We start from the raw sequence: 14,600 nt of genomic DNA, 5'->3' as shown, positions 1-14,600 counted from the left end.
CCGACGCTCACCTCCTCTCCGTGAGTGGTGACAGACACGATCCTGACGCCCTTTAAATAAACTCTGCACAGTTTCCAATTAATGTCCAAAACTGGCATCTTTAAATCATATAAAAAGTCCAAAACAAAAAAAAATATGCGTCTCGCATTGAAATCTCTATCGAGTTAGCTCTGAAACAATGCACAAAAAAGCCAAATGAACACCCACATAGCTTTAATGTAACTGATTTGTATTGCTTTAATGTTTTTTTTTTTCTCCTTAGGAACAGGTAAGCCATGACAATATAATGTAAATGATAAGCGCAAACAAAATTTGAGACCCTTTTGTACATCCATAGTAGCACATTCATACAACAAGTCCCATCTGTACATACGGGTCACAGAAATCACTTCTTTTTCGCTGAAACAAGGCGACGCTCGACTCAAAGCCAACAGGTACGACGCAATTTGAATTTAGTGGAGTTATTTATTTATTTTTTTAAACTTTCCAAAACGCTTCAACGGCGCCGTACCTCTCCGCTTTCAGCCCGAGCGCCGCCGTACATTCCTCCATCTAAAAAACTGCGATAATGCGACGATGAAGCAGGATTTGTCAGGAAAAAAGAAAAAAAAAACAAACAATAAATAAGAATAAATAAATCATTAGCTGACTTTTTTTTTTTTTTTTTTTTCCGAGAGGGCCGAAGAAAAACACAACCTTTGGCAGTCTGACAGAGCTGCAGCTGTCGAGCTTTGTTCGCATCACGGTGAGAAAAACGTCTCACTTTGTTTAACCTCCAGCACTTTGACACCCACATGGAATTTATGTCACTCCTCGTTCAGTATTGTGAATATAAGTGCTTCGTTTACACACTTCCAGTTGGGGCGTTGCTCTGGTTTCTCGATGGAGGCGGACACATTTTTGGAAACACCTTTTTTTTTCTAAATCCCATACTTTTTTTCTTCTTTCTTTTTTTCTTTTTCCTCCCGTCTCACTTGTAAAATTCAAAGGACTGACAGCGACAAACGTCTGTGTGTACCGGCTCTTTAAATTTTGCTGCTAATGTGAAAAAAAAAAAAACCCCAGAAAAAAACGACAAGAAAAAACAAAAAATGGAAGCTGAGTAGCAGTCGAAACATAAAAAAAAAAAAAAAAAAAGCGACATGCAGCCAGTCAGCATAGATGTGTAAAGTGTTTGAATCTTTGGCAAAATTATAAATGGTGACTGTCATGAGGTGCATACAGCTGTTTTCATATTGCATCTGAGGTTGGCTGCTGAGCTTTACCGTGCTTCCCCCCCCCTCTTTTTTTTGTTCCCCGCCTAAAATCGGCGTTGTCTTTTTAACCTTAAAATCTACCGGCTACGACGCATTCGGTCTCCCTCCCCGGCGGCGGGGGGAAGAAAAAAAAAAAAAAAAAAACGCTCTCGAATGCTTCTTGTCCATGCAGTTCAGACTTCTATCTCATTCATGCCCTACCTCGTTCTGAGAGAACGCAAACAAAACAAAACAAAAAAAAACAAATGAGGAAACATGACAAGCCAAGAAAGAAACATATACATGTACAAAGTAATGTACACCATATATTCAAACACATTTCAAAATCGTCAGACTTTGAAATCATTAGCCAAAATAAGTATATATTTTTTTTTCTCAACCCCATTAGGTAATCTTCTTTTATCTAGACTGTACAATATATGTATATATGAGTAATCATGAGGGACCAAAGCAACAAAAATAAATACTTTTTCGCTATGTCACCTTTCAAAGTAGTATATCTATGTACATTTATATCAATATCAATTTTCCTTAGCTTATTGTGAATGGTTGAGCGTGTGTTCAACAAGCAGGCATTTGCGCACAGTGTGGAAACTCCTTGTGTTGTTTCTTTCTTTCTTTTTTTTTTTTCAAATATTTTTTCCTTATTTGCCCCTAAAACGTCTCTCTAAATTTTGACGACACTGTGGAACCAAGAAAAAAAAAAAAGAAAAAAAAAGAAAAAAAAGAAACAAACATAGACTGGACTGTCTTGGATACAGTGAAAGGTAACCCTGGCTCAAATGGACCAAAACAAAACAAAACAAAACAAAAAAACAAAACAAATGAAAATAAAAGAAAAAGTAAAAATATAGCATCTCACCATCATGTGACTACTTCAACAATGGGTTGTCTACGTTCTTTTTCAGGACTCTGTGAGGAAGAGTACAAAAATGTTGTCTATTTCATGCAGTCTTTGACAAGTCGTACAACCTCGGTGTGCTTGTCTAAAGGTTTTTAAAGTCGTTTTTAGCACGAAGCATAGAATGTTTTCAGTGATGTTGAATGTAGCTATGAGGGAGGGGAGGGTGCATTTTTTTTGTTTGTTTTTTTGCTTTTTTTTTTTTCCTCGGGACAACAACATGCATAAAGAACAGTGCATAGGTCCAGGTCATTGGGCCAGTCCCTGGTGATCTCCAGTGTGTTTCAGTGGCAGCGTCTATCAACAGATCCACTACTGCAAGCAGTTGGTGATGGGCGAGTCTGGGGAAAAGAGGGGGAAGAGGGCTGAAGGGGCGGGATTAGAGTCCAAGCCTGAGTGAGTGGCGCCATCTTGTGGACGAACAGTCTTCCTCTCTCTGGCGGCCATGCTGTCGGGAGCTTGCAAAGTAAAATCCAACAAGTTTTTGAGAGAGAGAGAGAGAGAGAGAGAGAGAGAGAGAGAGAGAGAGAGGTCAGGCTTGGACGCGGAGGTGATGCAAGTGTGGCTGCACTGACACAAAGTGCGGTGACCTTAGCGTGGCGTTTTTCTTTTCTTGTTCTCTTGTTTTGTTTTTTTTTGTTGGGTTTTTCTTTTGTTTCCTGGAGTCTGGTCTGCTATGCGCAGTTTAGATCAGTCGTGTTTTCACTGCAGAGCCCTTTCCAACACACAACAGACCCGGATATGACCCACTCCAAGGATTTCACAATGAGTTTTTTTTGTTTTGTTTTGTTTTTTTTTTCCTGTGGAAGGTAGAAGAACCAAGCTTAAAGATCAAGCTAACATGCATAACGTCTTCAGACACTGTTTTGCTAAAAGCCGTCAAGGCCAACTTTTTTCCTGAAGACGAGTTCAAGAAGAAACCGTATTTCTTTTCTTTTAGGTTTTTTTTGTTTTCTCTTTTGTTCGACACTTCATCTTTTGAAAAGAGGAAATAATAATGGCTTAATAGCTACATCATTCTTGCACTTGTGTTGCAACTACCTTTGGTAAATCAATCAACAAAAACGACAACAGAAAACCCTGAAACGTACGAGTCCTTACGTGTTCCCCGACTGAACTTAGCCTTGTTCCTTTAGTCTTTTAACTAGCATTTCTCTTCTAGCACAGGCGACCCTGTGAGTAAATTTTCTCCCTTCGACGGCCTCCATGTTTGTCACGTTCACGGCTCCACACCGCACATCCTCTAGCTCCACTCTGGATCGGCACTCAAAATCCTTCAAACAGAGACTCCTCCCTCTCCAAAAAAGACAAACCAGCAAGGCAGAGAGAAAAAAAGAGAGAAGGGAAACAGAGACAAACCGACAGGAAACGCAAAAAGAAGGACATCGTCGAGTCCTGGCGAAGAAAGACGCAAGATTTCAAAATGGCCGCTGCCATTCGGGCGTCGGGGTGTTTCACCGCTTCATCATTTTGGAGACGAAGCTGGCGATGGCGGAGGCGGGCTGATCCGGGTCCAGCTCGGCGAACAGGTGGCTGACATTGTCTGTTGTGCTTCCTTGTTTCCTCGCGACGAATCCGAACAGCCTGACGAGAGAGAGGAAAATCAATTAACACGCATTTTCTTTTTAATCGAACACCAACACAAGAAACTCAAACGTATTCAAACTTACTTTACTGAGCCTCCTCCTTCTTTGCCCCATCTATGGAGAAGAAACGAAAGATTGTTGTCACGGTTAAACAATCAAAAAGTTGTTTTCAGTTCGTGAAATTGGGGAAGTAAAGAAGGTTTCTCACTTTCTGTCCTGGGGATCAGTGTCACAGTAGGTTACCGTGTTGATGGGATAGTGTCGCCTGAAGAAGAGCCTGCAGGAAAAGACAAGAAGGAGTTATCCAAGGCATTACATTAGCGTTTGTGTCTGCCACCATGTGTTGAATTTGTGGGCTCATGTCGTTGTTTGTGTTTGTATTTTGTAGATAATATCCTCCTGTGTCATGTTTTACTTCTCACGTCTTATCTTTGTCTTTTTCCCAACTTCTTTTCTGTGTTTTGTAAGTCTTTCTTATCACACCTTACTTTATTATAGCCCTTTTTTAATTTACCTGGTTATACACTGTACATTTTAAAAGTAGGCTATTACATTCAAGTTGCATGTGTCACTTTGTCAGATATTACACTGTAGCATCTCATCAAAGGTCAAATATGTTGAATTACTATATCGTCATTAATTAATGTTCCTACAGTCTCTGCTGTAGTTCTTCAGGATCACCACTTGGTGGTGCCACAGTAACATTTATAAAAACCTGAAACACTGAAGTCAGTTTTGTGTGAAGCAGAACCTGGAGGACGAGTCGCAGGCTGCCTGTCCTCAACAGATGAACATTTATTTTTCATTTCAGGCTTTTAGCATCACATTTTGTCATCGTGGCACAAGGTCGATTCATTTTTCTGGCTATAATTTGTGCCAGTTTCGTTTAATCTCTAATCTAAAACCTGATTAAATATTAAAGGCACATAATCTTGGTCATTCTCATGAATGGAATAATCTGCTAAAGGACTTTAAACTTCTCTGCCATCACTACAGCTGTTTAAAGGCACAATTTCAGATTTTGTGAGTGTCATTTAATCCATTTGTTTTACTCAATATTATTCATTTCTTCTATTTCATCATCCTGTTAGCGTTCATACGTTGTTGGTTTTATTGTCAGCTGCTTGTTTTCAGTCGCTGGATGTAAAAAACAGGAGAAAAATGTGACAAACAACTCAAGGAAAGCTGTGATTTCCTCGTTCCGACTCACTTCCTCTGGCTGTCGGTGAGCGTGATGCCCTGCGTCGACACCTTGAAGTGGACGGTGGTGGCGTCAGGGAGGGGGTTGGTGGCCAGCGTCTGAGTGATGGCCTTGGCGATGGCCTGAGGCCCCGTGAGGGACTCCATGTCCACAGAGTTTATGTAGAGGACGTTGCACGCTAGAGGGGAAAAAACCCAAAAAACAGAAAACAGAGCGATTGTTGAACAAAAGCAGACGCGGGGAGGGAATCAGCCTGCATGCAACTGAGTGTGAGGTGATGGAGGATGCAGTGGGAGCTCGTGGTGGAGGTAAGACTCTCATGCTCGGCACAGTTGGTAACTTTCAGATGGACTCTGGATGTCGGTGCATGCATATGTTTCTTGGCGATGCAAACAAACACTATGGAGGAACATCTTGTTTAGAGCATCACAGCGTTCACATTCAGTCAAAGTGCATGATGGAGCAGATCAGTGCCAACAGTATTTACCATGAGCCTCCTCGGGAACCTTCTGAACTGTAAGGTAAAGGTGAGCAAAGGACCGATTAGTGACAGATTTTAAGTTGACAACATAGAAAATGTGTTTAGGATTGCAATAACTCGCTGATGTTTTATTGTTTTTTTTTATTTAGAAAGTCAACTTCATACTCTTTAACTGTTAAACGTCAGTAGTAATCAGTATTCTGGCTTCTCTTGACTATTTTATTCAGCTTTTTATAATTTATGAACAGCACTTTGCCTCATTTTGTCTCACATCTTGATGAGAGAGAGTTGAGATTCTTGTTTTATTTTGGTGAATAAATCCTCACGTTTCGCTTCCCACTTCCTGTCTACACCTGTGTCTCCTTGTGTCCTCATTAGCTCATCTGTTTCCGTCCTCACATCGGTCTCTGCATCCTGTAGCACTTCTCAATATTCAGTTGCCTGTCTTTTTATTTGTTACATTCATTTTAAGTCTGTCTTGCTTACCTGCTCCCTGCTTCAGAAGCTCAACAACTGGATCGGTGGGTGTGGCGAGTTCCAGCGCTTCTTCATTCGGGTCTGAGAGTGAAAAAAAGCAAAACATTTATGTCAGAAAAGAGTTTAAATCTCAATTAAAAGCATTAACATTTGTCCATAAATACTCCAGGGGCTTTGCTTCAAATGCAGCAATAACATATTTATCGACAAACTGTTGTTGGAATTTTATTTAAAATCTGGAAAGATCAGTAACTAATAAATGTCTTTCCGTATTTTCAAGACAAAATATTTGAAGTGGTAAAAAGAAGTAAGTTGATAAGATTTTGAGTTTTTTCCGTGCACAAAAACCAGAAAATGACGGTGACTCGGACCTTTGGCGGGGATCATCAGCTTACAGGGCAGAGCCAGCGGGGTCATGGAGTGTTGGTAAACCAGAGCGGAGAGACAACCTACGAACAGAAACATGACTCTCTTTCAAACTGGATCATTTTGTCATCAAAGAAGAAGCTGATCGACGAGGACGAACAGATATAAACTCACCAAAGTAAGGTTCGTTGGGGCAGCCCTTCAGACGGACGCCTTTGGCGCTCGTCTCGATCAGGAAGTGTCTCACCAGCTCGTTAGTCAGGTCACCAACTACAGAAACATTCATATGAATTAATACAGAAGCCAAGAAGGGCTCAAGATCAGTCAAGTTTATCTGTGTTATCTGTTTGTGTCCTCACCTTTCTTGTTCTGTTGGACGGTCGGCGGCGGGCAGGCCACCTTCATGGCCAGGCCGTAGGCACCGCGGAAGGAGTGGCTGTCCCTTATAATGAACGCCCCGGGCTCCCTGTCCTTCAAGAGATTGATGGCTGGAAGACGGAGAAAGGAGAGCGAACAATGGGGAGAAAAAGAGGGAGGAGGAGATTGGAGAGGAACAGATGTGGAACGTGAGGGTCGTTTATTGAATAAAAACGGACGGGAGGACAAACAGAAGGGCGAAGAAGAAGAAGAAGAAAGGAGAATACACAATCAAGCAGAGGATAACTGTCATTCTCATTTCACTCTCTTTTATTTTGAACTCATTACATTCGGTGCAGTGGGCTGATTTCATACATCTGAGTCTCACCTTGTTCTCTGGAGATGTCTGGCTTGTACCAGTACTTGGAGGTGTCCTGGACGAACTTAACATTCATCTTAATGTCTGGATAACCATCTGTTTGGACCGAGGAGACAAGAAAAACGATTACTGCCGAGGACACAAACCTTCTGCGAGCTAAAGCATCCTCCCATGTCTCAGCCGCCTCACCATATATGGACTTGGAGACGTCTGGGAGCGTGTGCGTGCCAGACAGGTTTGGCGTGCTGCCACCGCTGGCCGGCGTGGGCGTCAGGTTCTTGTTGTCCGTCCTCTCAGCGTCTCCACTCGACATGTGCCTCTTCTCCGGCAGCTGCGGGGAGACGGGGAAGGCGGGCGTGGAGGGTAGGACGCTCCCCTGACGGGAAGCAGCCCCCAGCTCATCAGGGGTGCTGTGGCCGCTCGCCGTGGTGCGGCGCCCCATCAGAGGGCTTGGGGGCACGCCAGCGCCTGCCGTTTTAGGGTTACGGCCGATCAGAGGGCTGGAGGGGACGCCACCTGGAGACGGGTGTCTGCCCAGCGAGGGGCTGGCTTGACCCAGGCGTCTCTGGAGGGCGGGGCTCGGAGGCGTGTTGGTGGCCACTGTGCGGTGGAGGGTGTTGGGGCTGCCGGGGACGGTGTGGACGCCCATGATGTTGACCTGGGAGCCCTCAGGGGAGGCGGGTCTGTGGTGGTAGGAGGGGATGGGGCTGTGCGGGGCGACATCTGAAGAACCAATCCTCCGTCTGCAGAGAGAAAAGAAAATACCAAGCTTCAATATTCCTGCCTCTTTAAGACCCCCTCCTGAAAGGCCAGGCCTGCTCTGATTGGTCAGCTATCACAGGCCTGAGCAGGCCCCGCCCACTGTGTTTCCATACAATATCAGCTCTGCCAGTTTTGCTTTTTTGCGCTGGGGGGGCGTGACTGTATAGTTGTGACATCACAGTGTTACAGATGTCCTGACAGCTCGTTTAAAGGCACAGCTTTGACACTTTACGACACATAGACGACTGACTTCTGTTGCTATGCTTTGATCTAAAATGATTGACTATTGGTTCATTATGTGATTTGACTGCTCACCCATCGGTGCCGTGGACGGGACTGCTGGAGGAGAGAGGAGCGTTGAACTGTTGTGCTCTGTAGTCGCCGAATCCGCGATTATCTGCAGATGGCAAAGCATCAAAAAACACACAGAAACACACCCGCTGAGTCAGTCTGGAGTTCACAAAACAAACAACGCTTTTGTGTGGGATGCAGTTATGAGGCGTCCGACAGACGAACCCAAACAACAAAGTCGGAGTTGGACAGAAAATAGAGAATTACTCGACAGACAGTCTGTGGAAAATCTGGGATGCAGAACTGAAAAGGAAAACGTTCGGTTGCAGTGAAACAAAAATGTTAAAGGACAGAAAAAAGAAGACGAAGAGGAGGTGTCGGGTTCAGAGACAGTGACTCTTACCTGGCTCTCCGTCATTAGAATCAGAGTCTGACAGCGTGGAAGAGACGGAAAGCGAGAGAAGAGGAGGTAGACGTGTGGAAGAGGAGAGAAGGAGGACAAACTTGAGTGCAAAGCAGAGACTGTTCTGAACACTAGAGGGCAGCAGACGCTTTTCTGCTCACTCAGCCTCAGTTACAGTCTGACATAATGCAGAGATGCTGCACAAAGCCTCAACACAGGTGCTATTCTACTTTCTGATCCTCCAGTGCAACTTTTCAAATAATCAAATTAAACTAAACTAATGTGTGAGAGCTCGTTCATACATATTATTTTAAGCCTGACAAAAGAAAGAAAGAATAAGGTTGAAATTGGTTAAATAAAGTTGTGCATCTGTGTTCAGACTGACCTGATCCAACCTGCTGATGAGGCTTCAGCCCAAGAGCTGACAGAGGAGTCTTGGCCAGACCTGGAGGAGAGCGAGCTACAGGAGAGACAAACGAGATAACGAGAGATTTAAAGGAGCAATACAACAAAATATGCACAACCATGACAAGATAAGAGTGTAACAGAGGCATGCGAGGATGTAAAATGATTGACGCAAGGCAGGAAATACACAATAAATCACTTTAGCATCAGCACGATGCTTTATGAAAGCGCATCAGATGGTGGAATCACATGTTTGAGTGTAATCAGTCTTTTATTTTGAAAAGATAGACAAAGCAGCAACTTGATTTCTAAGTTTTACAAGAAGAACTGGTAAGCGTTATCTCATTCTTTGCACAATATTTGTTAAAAAATAGTAACATCTGAGTTCAGATGTCTCAGGAAATTGTATGAAATGTGCTTTTATTTTGCAAAAAACTTGAAAATGAAGCTCAAATTACTTTTCTTAGCGCCATAACAGACATTTGCATGTTTCCACATGACACATCAGGATGTAATCATCCCTGCAAAAGTGGAAAAATTTGCCTGATGAAAGAGAAACTACTCGACGTTGAAGTACTCACTGCTTCATACTCTCTTCCTGCATTAAAGGTGCAATACGCAAGAATTTGGCCACCTCAACTGGATCACCTGCTAACTGCTGCTAATTGTATTCTGCTCATACATCCATGACTTTAGCTTCTGTTAGCTTCTGTTATACACTTGGGGCTAGCTGGTTAGCATGCTAACTTTAGTAGATATCACAGTACAAAGACCTAAAATTCTTACATAATGCACCTTTAAACCTGATTAACATTTACATTTAAGGTATCAGGATCATCTCTATGTCCTAAAATCATGTATCTGAAAATGAGGCCAATGAATATCAAAGTACGGAAGCTTTAAAGCATGCTGCGGTCCAAACACAGTGGCTGGGTCCAGGTTAGATTGTGGTGGGATGGATTCAAAAACACAGGATTAAGGTTTGAACATGGGGGAGGTCGTGTTAATGTTGCCATGACGGGTGGAGGAGACACGGGAACGTCGCTGATAAAACTGTGGAGTTGTTTTCCAAAACGAGACGCCGTCTTAGACATTTACAGGGACAGAAGAAGTGACTTTACTCCGTAATCAAATCTTCTGTAGAGGAATCGGTTAATTTAATTCCAAGTTAAAAGGCACCCAGTGTTCAGAAACAAACTCCTCAGTTTTTTACTTTTCCGTGACTTATAAAAGAATCCAGATCAACAGCGTGACAGGGATTCAGGCCCAGTGCTCTGTTAAGGTGGCGTGGAGAGGGTTGGAGGTGGAGGTGGAGGGTGGGGTTTGTGTCACAGAGCAGATTCTTACTGCAACAGCTACGTGTTCATGAGTGACTGCAGGAGTTGTGTCCTCGCAGTCAACACAGTGTCAAACAGGGCAGGCAGGGGCTGGACATCTGATAGAAATGTCTAAAAGTGTGTGTGTGTGTGTGTGTGTGTGTGTGTGTGTGTGTGTGTCCTTTCACATTTCCTTCATTTCAAAATGCAGAAGTGTGAAGAAAACGTGAAGGAAAAAAAAAAGGAAAGCAACAAAGTGACATCATGCAGCACTGGTCAGAGCAGCTCAAACTTTTTTGAAATTAGATTTAAATATCGACATTTGAGAAAACAGACGTGGACGTGTGTTTTTTTTCCGGAGTTAATGTGGAACTCTCCTCTTTACATATTTCCTGTCTTATTTGCTTGCCCAGGAACAAACATGACAAGATGACGAAGCGCTCCAGATTGTTATTCAGACGCGTGATTTGCACACACCTGCTCGTCGCTCTCCTTTGTTGTCATGTCACCTCGTCTGTTTTGCCTGACGCAAATTTTAAAAAAATGTGCAGCGTCTCTGAGACGATGTTCACAACTGTCATCCAGACCAGGACCCCCAGAAGTGAGGGATCTGTTTGGTGATATACAATTTAGTTTCATTTGTAACCTTGAATAAAATAGTTCAGCTGACTAACATCAATAAAACCAAAAACTATTAACCGTCTGGTTCTGCTCGAGGTTTCTGCCTGTTAAAGGGAATTTCTTCAGCCAGGATCTCTGTAAATAAATCATTAAAGAGTCACTGATTCATCCTCCAGGAGCGTTTCTATAAACCTCTTCTTGTGACTCTGAGGGGGAGAGTGAATTGACTTGAACATTTGTTATACATTTATTGCTTTTGTTTCCATTCTCTGTCGCTCTTCCTGAGGTTTTCTACTTTTTTTTGGTCTTAGGCTGTATGCATTTGAGTTTGTGCTTTGAGACATTAATCAGCTGTAGAAATCTGAAAAAACCCTTTTTGTTAAAATACATAGGTCCTCTTAGTTTGTGTCAATGGTAAAATGATGGTTAAAACGGTTTGAGCAAAGACTGTTTGATGGTTTTTCTTGTCTGAATAATGTTTCCATGTTAAAGAAAGCTTCATTTTTCAGCAGGTTTTGTCTGACAAAGTAGTTCAAAGCCACCAGATATTAACTTTATGATATAAAACAGCAAATTCTCACACTGGAGAAGCTGAATGAACAGATTTGTTGGGTTTTATTTTCCGACTGAGATGTGATGTTCTGACCATCGACTCTTTGGTTTATGGTTGCAGCTGCGTGAAGACAGAACGGTCCAGTGAAGGAGAGGCTCCACCTATGCAAAACACAGAGGGTCACACACTGCAGCATGTGCATCAAAAACCCCTTTAGTGTGCTGCACGTCGTCCTTGGACACAAGACAGCGATGGATCAAACCTTCACCCTCGTCCTCCTCCTGCTGAGCTTCTATGCAGCTTTCAGCTGTAAGTACGTTTTCGTCCGGCAGAGACTCGGATGGAACAAGGCTCAGAAGTACTGCCGGCAGCATCACACAGACCTGGCTCCTGTCAGTAACAAACACGACATGAGGAAACTTACACGGCTCAGCGACAGCGTCTTAGGCTACTATTGGATCGGACTGATCAGGAATTCCACGGACAGGGAGAAGTGGATGTGGTCGGGAGGCGGGGAAGTGACGAGATTTTTCTGGGCATGGAATCAGCCAAGTAAAGGAACAGAGGAGAACTATGGCGCTATTCATTATGACGTATGGCACGATGCTCTCTCGATCTACCCCTTCTACTTCTACTGCTACAGCGCCCACGTGGTGAGGGAGAAGAAGACTTGGTTGGAAGCTCTGGAGTACTGCAGGAAGCACCACGATGACCTGGCCAGCGTGGCGTCACAGACGGAGATGATGCTGATCAAGAAGGAGCTGGCGAGGAATGAAACCACGGAGAACGTCTGGATCGGTCTGCATTTCTTCCCCGGGGGCTGGCTGTGGGTGGACCGGCAGCCGCTGAGCTACAAGTCCTGGGGTCAGGAGGGCGAGCCCGAGTGTCCTGAATACAAGATGAGCTGTGCGGCCCTGAAGGTGGTGGGAAGGAGTCACAGCGGTACTCTCCCAGCACTGGTCAATAACGCTACAACGCTGTCGGACCACATTCATGCCAACATGTTTGGACCGAGTCAAAGGGTGAATATTTTGGTGGCAGATGAAGCGGCTGCAGATGTAGAAGTACGCGAGTGGGAGGCTCATAACTGTGAGGAGAGACTCCATTTTATCTGCTACTGATAGTTTTTCTTCTTATTTAATACTTTCTGTGTTCCTATTTAAAATTTTAAATGTAACATTTGAGTGTTTATTCAAAGTAGGGTTCAGGTCAGGGTTGAATTGCTGTGTTGAATTTTATTATTCCTGTTGTACAAGTTAATGATAATTAAAGCAATTAAATAAAGTAGTTTTTGTCGTTCTTATTGAGTCTTTACTGCAAAGAGATCAATACAATAATATATATATATATATATATATATATATATATTTATATTTATATTTATATTTATATTTATATATTTATATATTTATATATATATATAATATATGTATTATCCATTTGAGAAGAGTCTTGTTCACGTTTTACTGTCCTTTCCGGATTTGGACAGTGCTGATGAAAAGGAAAATCACATTCTAGAATAAAAGTAAAAGAGAAAAGAGAGTAGTTCATGTCGATAGTCAGTGTTTGGAGGTTTAGATAGCGCCCCCTGTCTGCAGGCAGGGTGAACCTACACATGTTGAAGTAAGGAGTCTGTGGCGACACAGGGAAGCTGGGGGTCTGGGGGGAAATCTCACCACCGCCTCCTCCGAACGCAGGACTGTTGGCAAAGCTGTCAGCGTCGTCGTCTTCGAACGCCTCCCGGTAGCTGTGCATGGGACCCTGGAAGAGACGGAGATAAAATAATCCCAAAGAAGTTCTTGATGTTTTGGAGCATGGGGCTCATAGCTGGAGTTCAAACTGAATTCTGACCTCTCTGGGTCTTCCTCCCGGGTTGAGGGCCAGATTGTGGGCGAAGTCCGGTGAATCCACCATCGGCGTGTTTTCGTGGCTGCTCTGGTACTGTCCCTCGCTGGTGGTCCGACGCCGACCCGTCTCCTGCGTCACTTCTGGGGTCATTCCTCTGGAGCGCACCCCTGAAACGACCCAAAATATTCACTGTAGGAACTGTAGCTTTTTATATGTCTAAAATCAAGAGTGGGAAAACGACAAACGCAGGCGATAATCTTTTGATCTGTAAAGGAGCATTTTTGTGTGGGTTTATTTTCAACTTTTGAAAGCTGAACCCTGACGTTACCTTCAGGAGAGCCGGACAGAGAGAGGGACAGAGAGTTAAAGTGGTTTGTAAAGAAGTGAAATGAAGGGTGTAAGAAGCAGTGGAAAAGGAAAAAACACAGCAGAGACTGAAAGGCCATGAAAAAAGCAAATATAAGTGATCGTAAAATAATTGGAAACATGGTTGGGAAACAGAAAAAAAGCTTCCGTAAATGCAGAAAATGAAACAAAGTCAGAAAATAAAAAGCGAGGGAAAGTGGACAAACCAGAGAAGGAATAGGAGCGGTGGCGGTCAGATTGTTGCGGTGACATGCTTTCACTGATGCCCCGAATACGAGCGTTGTACTCTGATCCCGGGGAGGGAGGTCAGGGTGGTTGGATGGAGGAGGAGAAAGGTGGAGGAGGAAGGTGAGAGGAGGAGTGCAGAGGAGGAAGCAATGGTGGGAAGGGTTGTCCATACAGCAGGGGGATGGATCAAACAGAAAAGGAGAAGAACAATCAGAACAGAAATGGATCTAGTGAAAGCGAAGAGAAAATGCATCAAAAGAAATGAATCTGCTGTAGGGCTGACGATTACATAATGCTCAAAAACAGGAGGAGACGACAACTTTGTTCCACTGGGAGGCGCCTGAGAGCTGCCACATGGTTTCACATAAAGGTAAACATGAATGCAGACAATGCATGGAAGCCGGAGCCTCTGAACGCTCGGCTATTCTTACTCTCATCCCATCTCCACTCTCACCAGCTCTGCTTTATTTCAGCTGCAGGAGCTAATTTTACGACTACGGGTCATTCCTCTGGTGCGGCACCCCATGATGATTCTGTAACAGAAACTGCTGAAAGCTGCACAGCTCACATGCTGCCCGGTGTTTAAGACTAAAGGTGCTTCCAGCTGAGGTTGAAACTTTACTAAAGAATCTCTGAACACAGTCCAGTTTTGAGTCTAGTGAGCCTTTTCTCCATTCCAGGTGGTGCTTATGCTGAATTTTTAGGACTGTTCGGGGGATTTTTGCTTATTTACAACAAATAACTTCATATTACACCTCAATATTTTAAAAGCTGCCACTGTTTCTATTCATTTCTAATGGTAG

The 14,600-nt window shown here is 43.5% G+C and overlaps 1 protein-coding gene across 6 annotated transcripts in view; it reads right to left on the bottom strand.

Moving 5' to 3' along the window:
- Window positions 1–196: 196 nt before the first annotated feature.
- Window positions 197–14,600, bottom strand: part of tns1a (tensin 1a) — a 93,251-nt gene continuing 78,847 nt past the window's right edge. For 4 of the 6 annotated variants that reach the window (XM_037090765.1, XM_037090767.1, XM_037090771.1 and 1 more), the window contains 16 exons: window positions 13,207–13,370; window positions 12,969–13,116; window positions 8,846–8,920; window positions 8,461–8,487; window positions 8,082–8,163; window positions 7,194–7,747; window positions 7,014–7,100; window positions 6,628–6,756; window positions 6,443–6,538; window positions 6,274–6,351; window positions 5,912–5,983; window positions 5,432–5,458; window positions 4,954–5,122; window positions 3,952–4,020; window positions 3,828–3,857; window positions 197–3,741 (listed from right to left, as the gene is read on the bottom strand). In XM_037090765.1, the coding sequence (XP_036946660.1) occupies window positions 3,612–3,741; window positions 3,828–3,857; window positions 3,952–4,020; window positions 4,954–5,122; window positions 5,432–5,458; window positions 5,912–5,983; window positions 6,274–6,351; window positions 6,443–6,538; window positions 6,628–6,756; window positions 7,014–7,100; window positions 7,194–7,747; window positions 8,082–8,163; window positions 8,461–8,487; window positions 8,846–8,920; window positions 12,969–13,116; window positions 13,207–13,370 (1,937 nt within the window). In that variant the 3' untranslated portion in view covers window positions 197–3,611. The remainder of the gene's footprint in view (window positions 3,742–3,827; window positions 3,858–3,951; window positions 4,021–4,953; window positions 5,123–5,431; window positions 5,459–5,911; window positions 5,984–6,273; window positions 6,352–6,442; window positions 6,539–6,627; window positions 6,757–7,013; window positions 7,101–7,193; window positions 7,748–8,081; window positions 8,164–8,460; window positions 8,488–8,845; window positions 8,921–12,968; window positions 13,117–13,206; window positions 13,371–14,600) is intronic. The other 2 variants (XM_037090769.1, XM_037090766.1) reach the window with 2 other exon arrangements.

The sequence above is a fragment of the Acanthopagrus latus genome, chromosome 24 (genome assembly GCF_904848185.1).
Source record: "Acanthopagrus latus isolate v.2019 chromosome 24, fAcaLat1.1, whole genome shotgun sequence".
Classification (NCBI taxonomy): Eukaryota; Metazoa; Chordata; class Actinopteri; order Spariformes; family Sparidae; genus Acanthopagrus; species Acanthopagrus latus.
The sequence above is the reverse complement of the archived record's forward strand: the minus strand, read 5'-3'. Positions and strand labels throughout refer to the sequence as shown.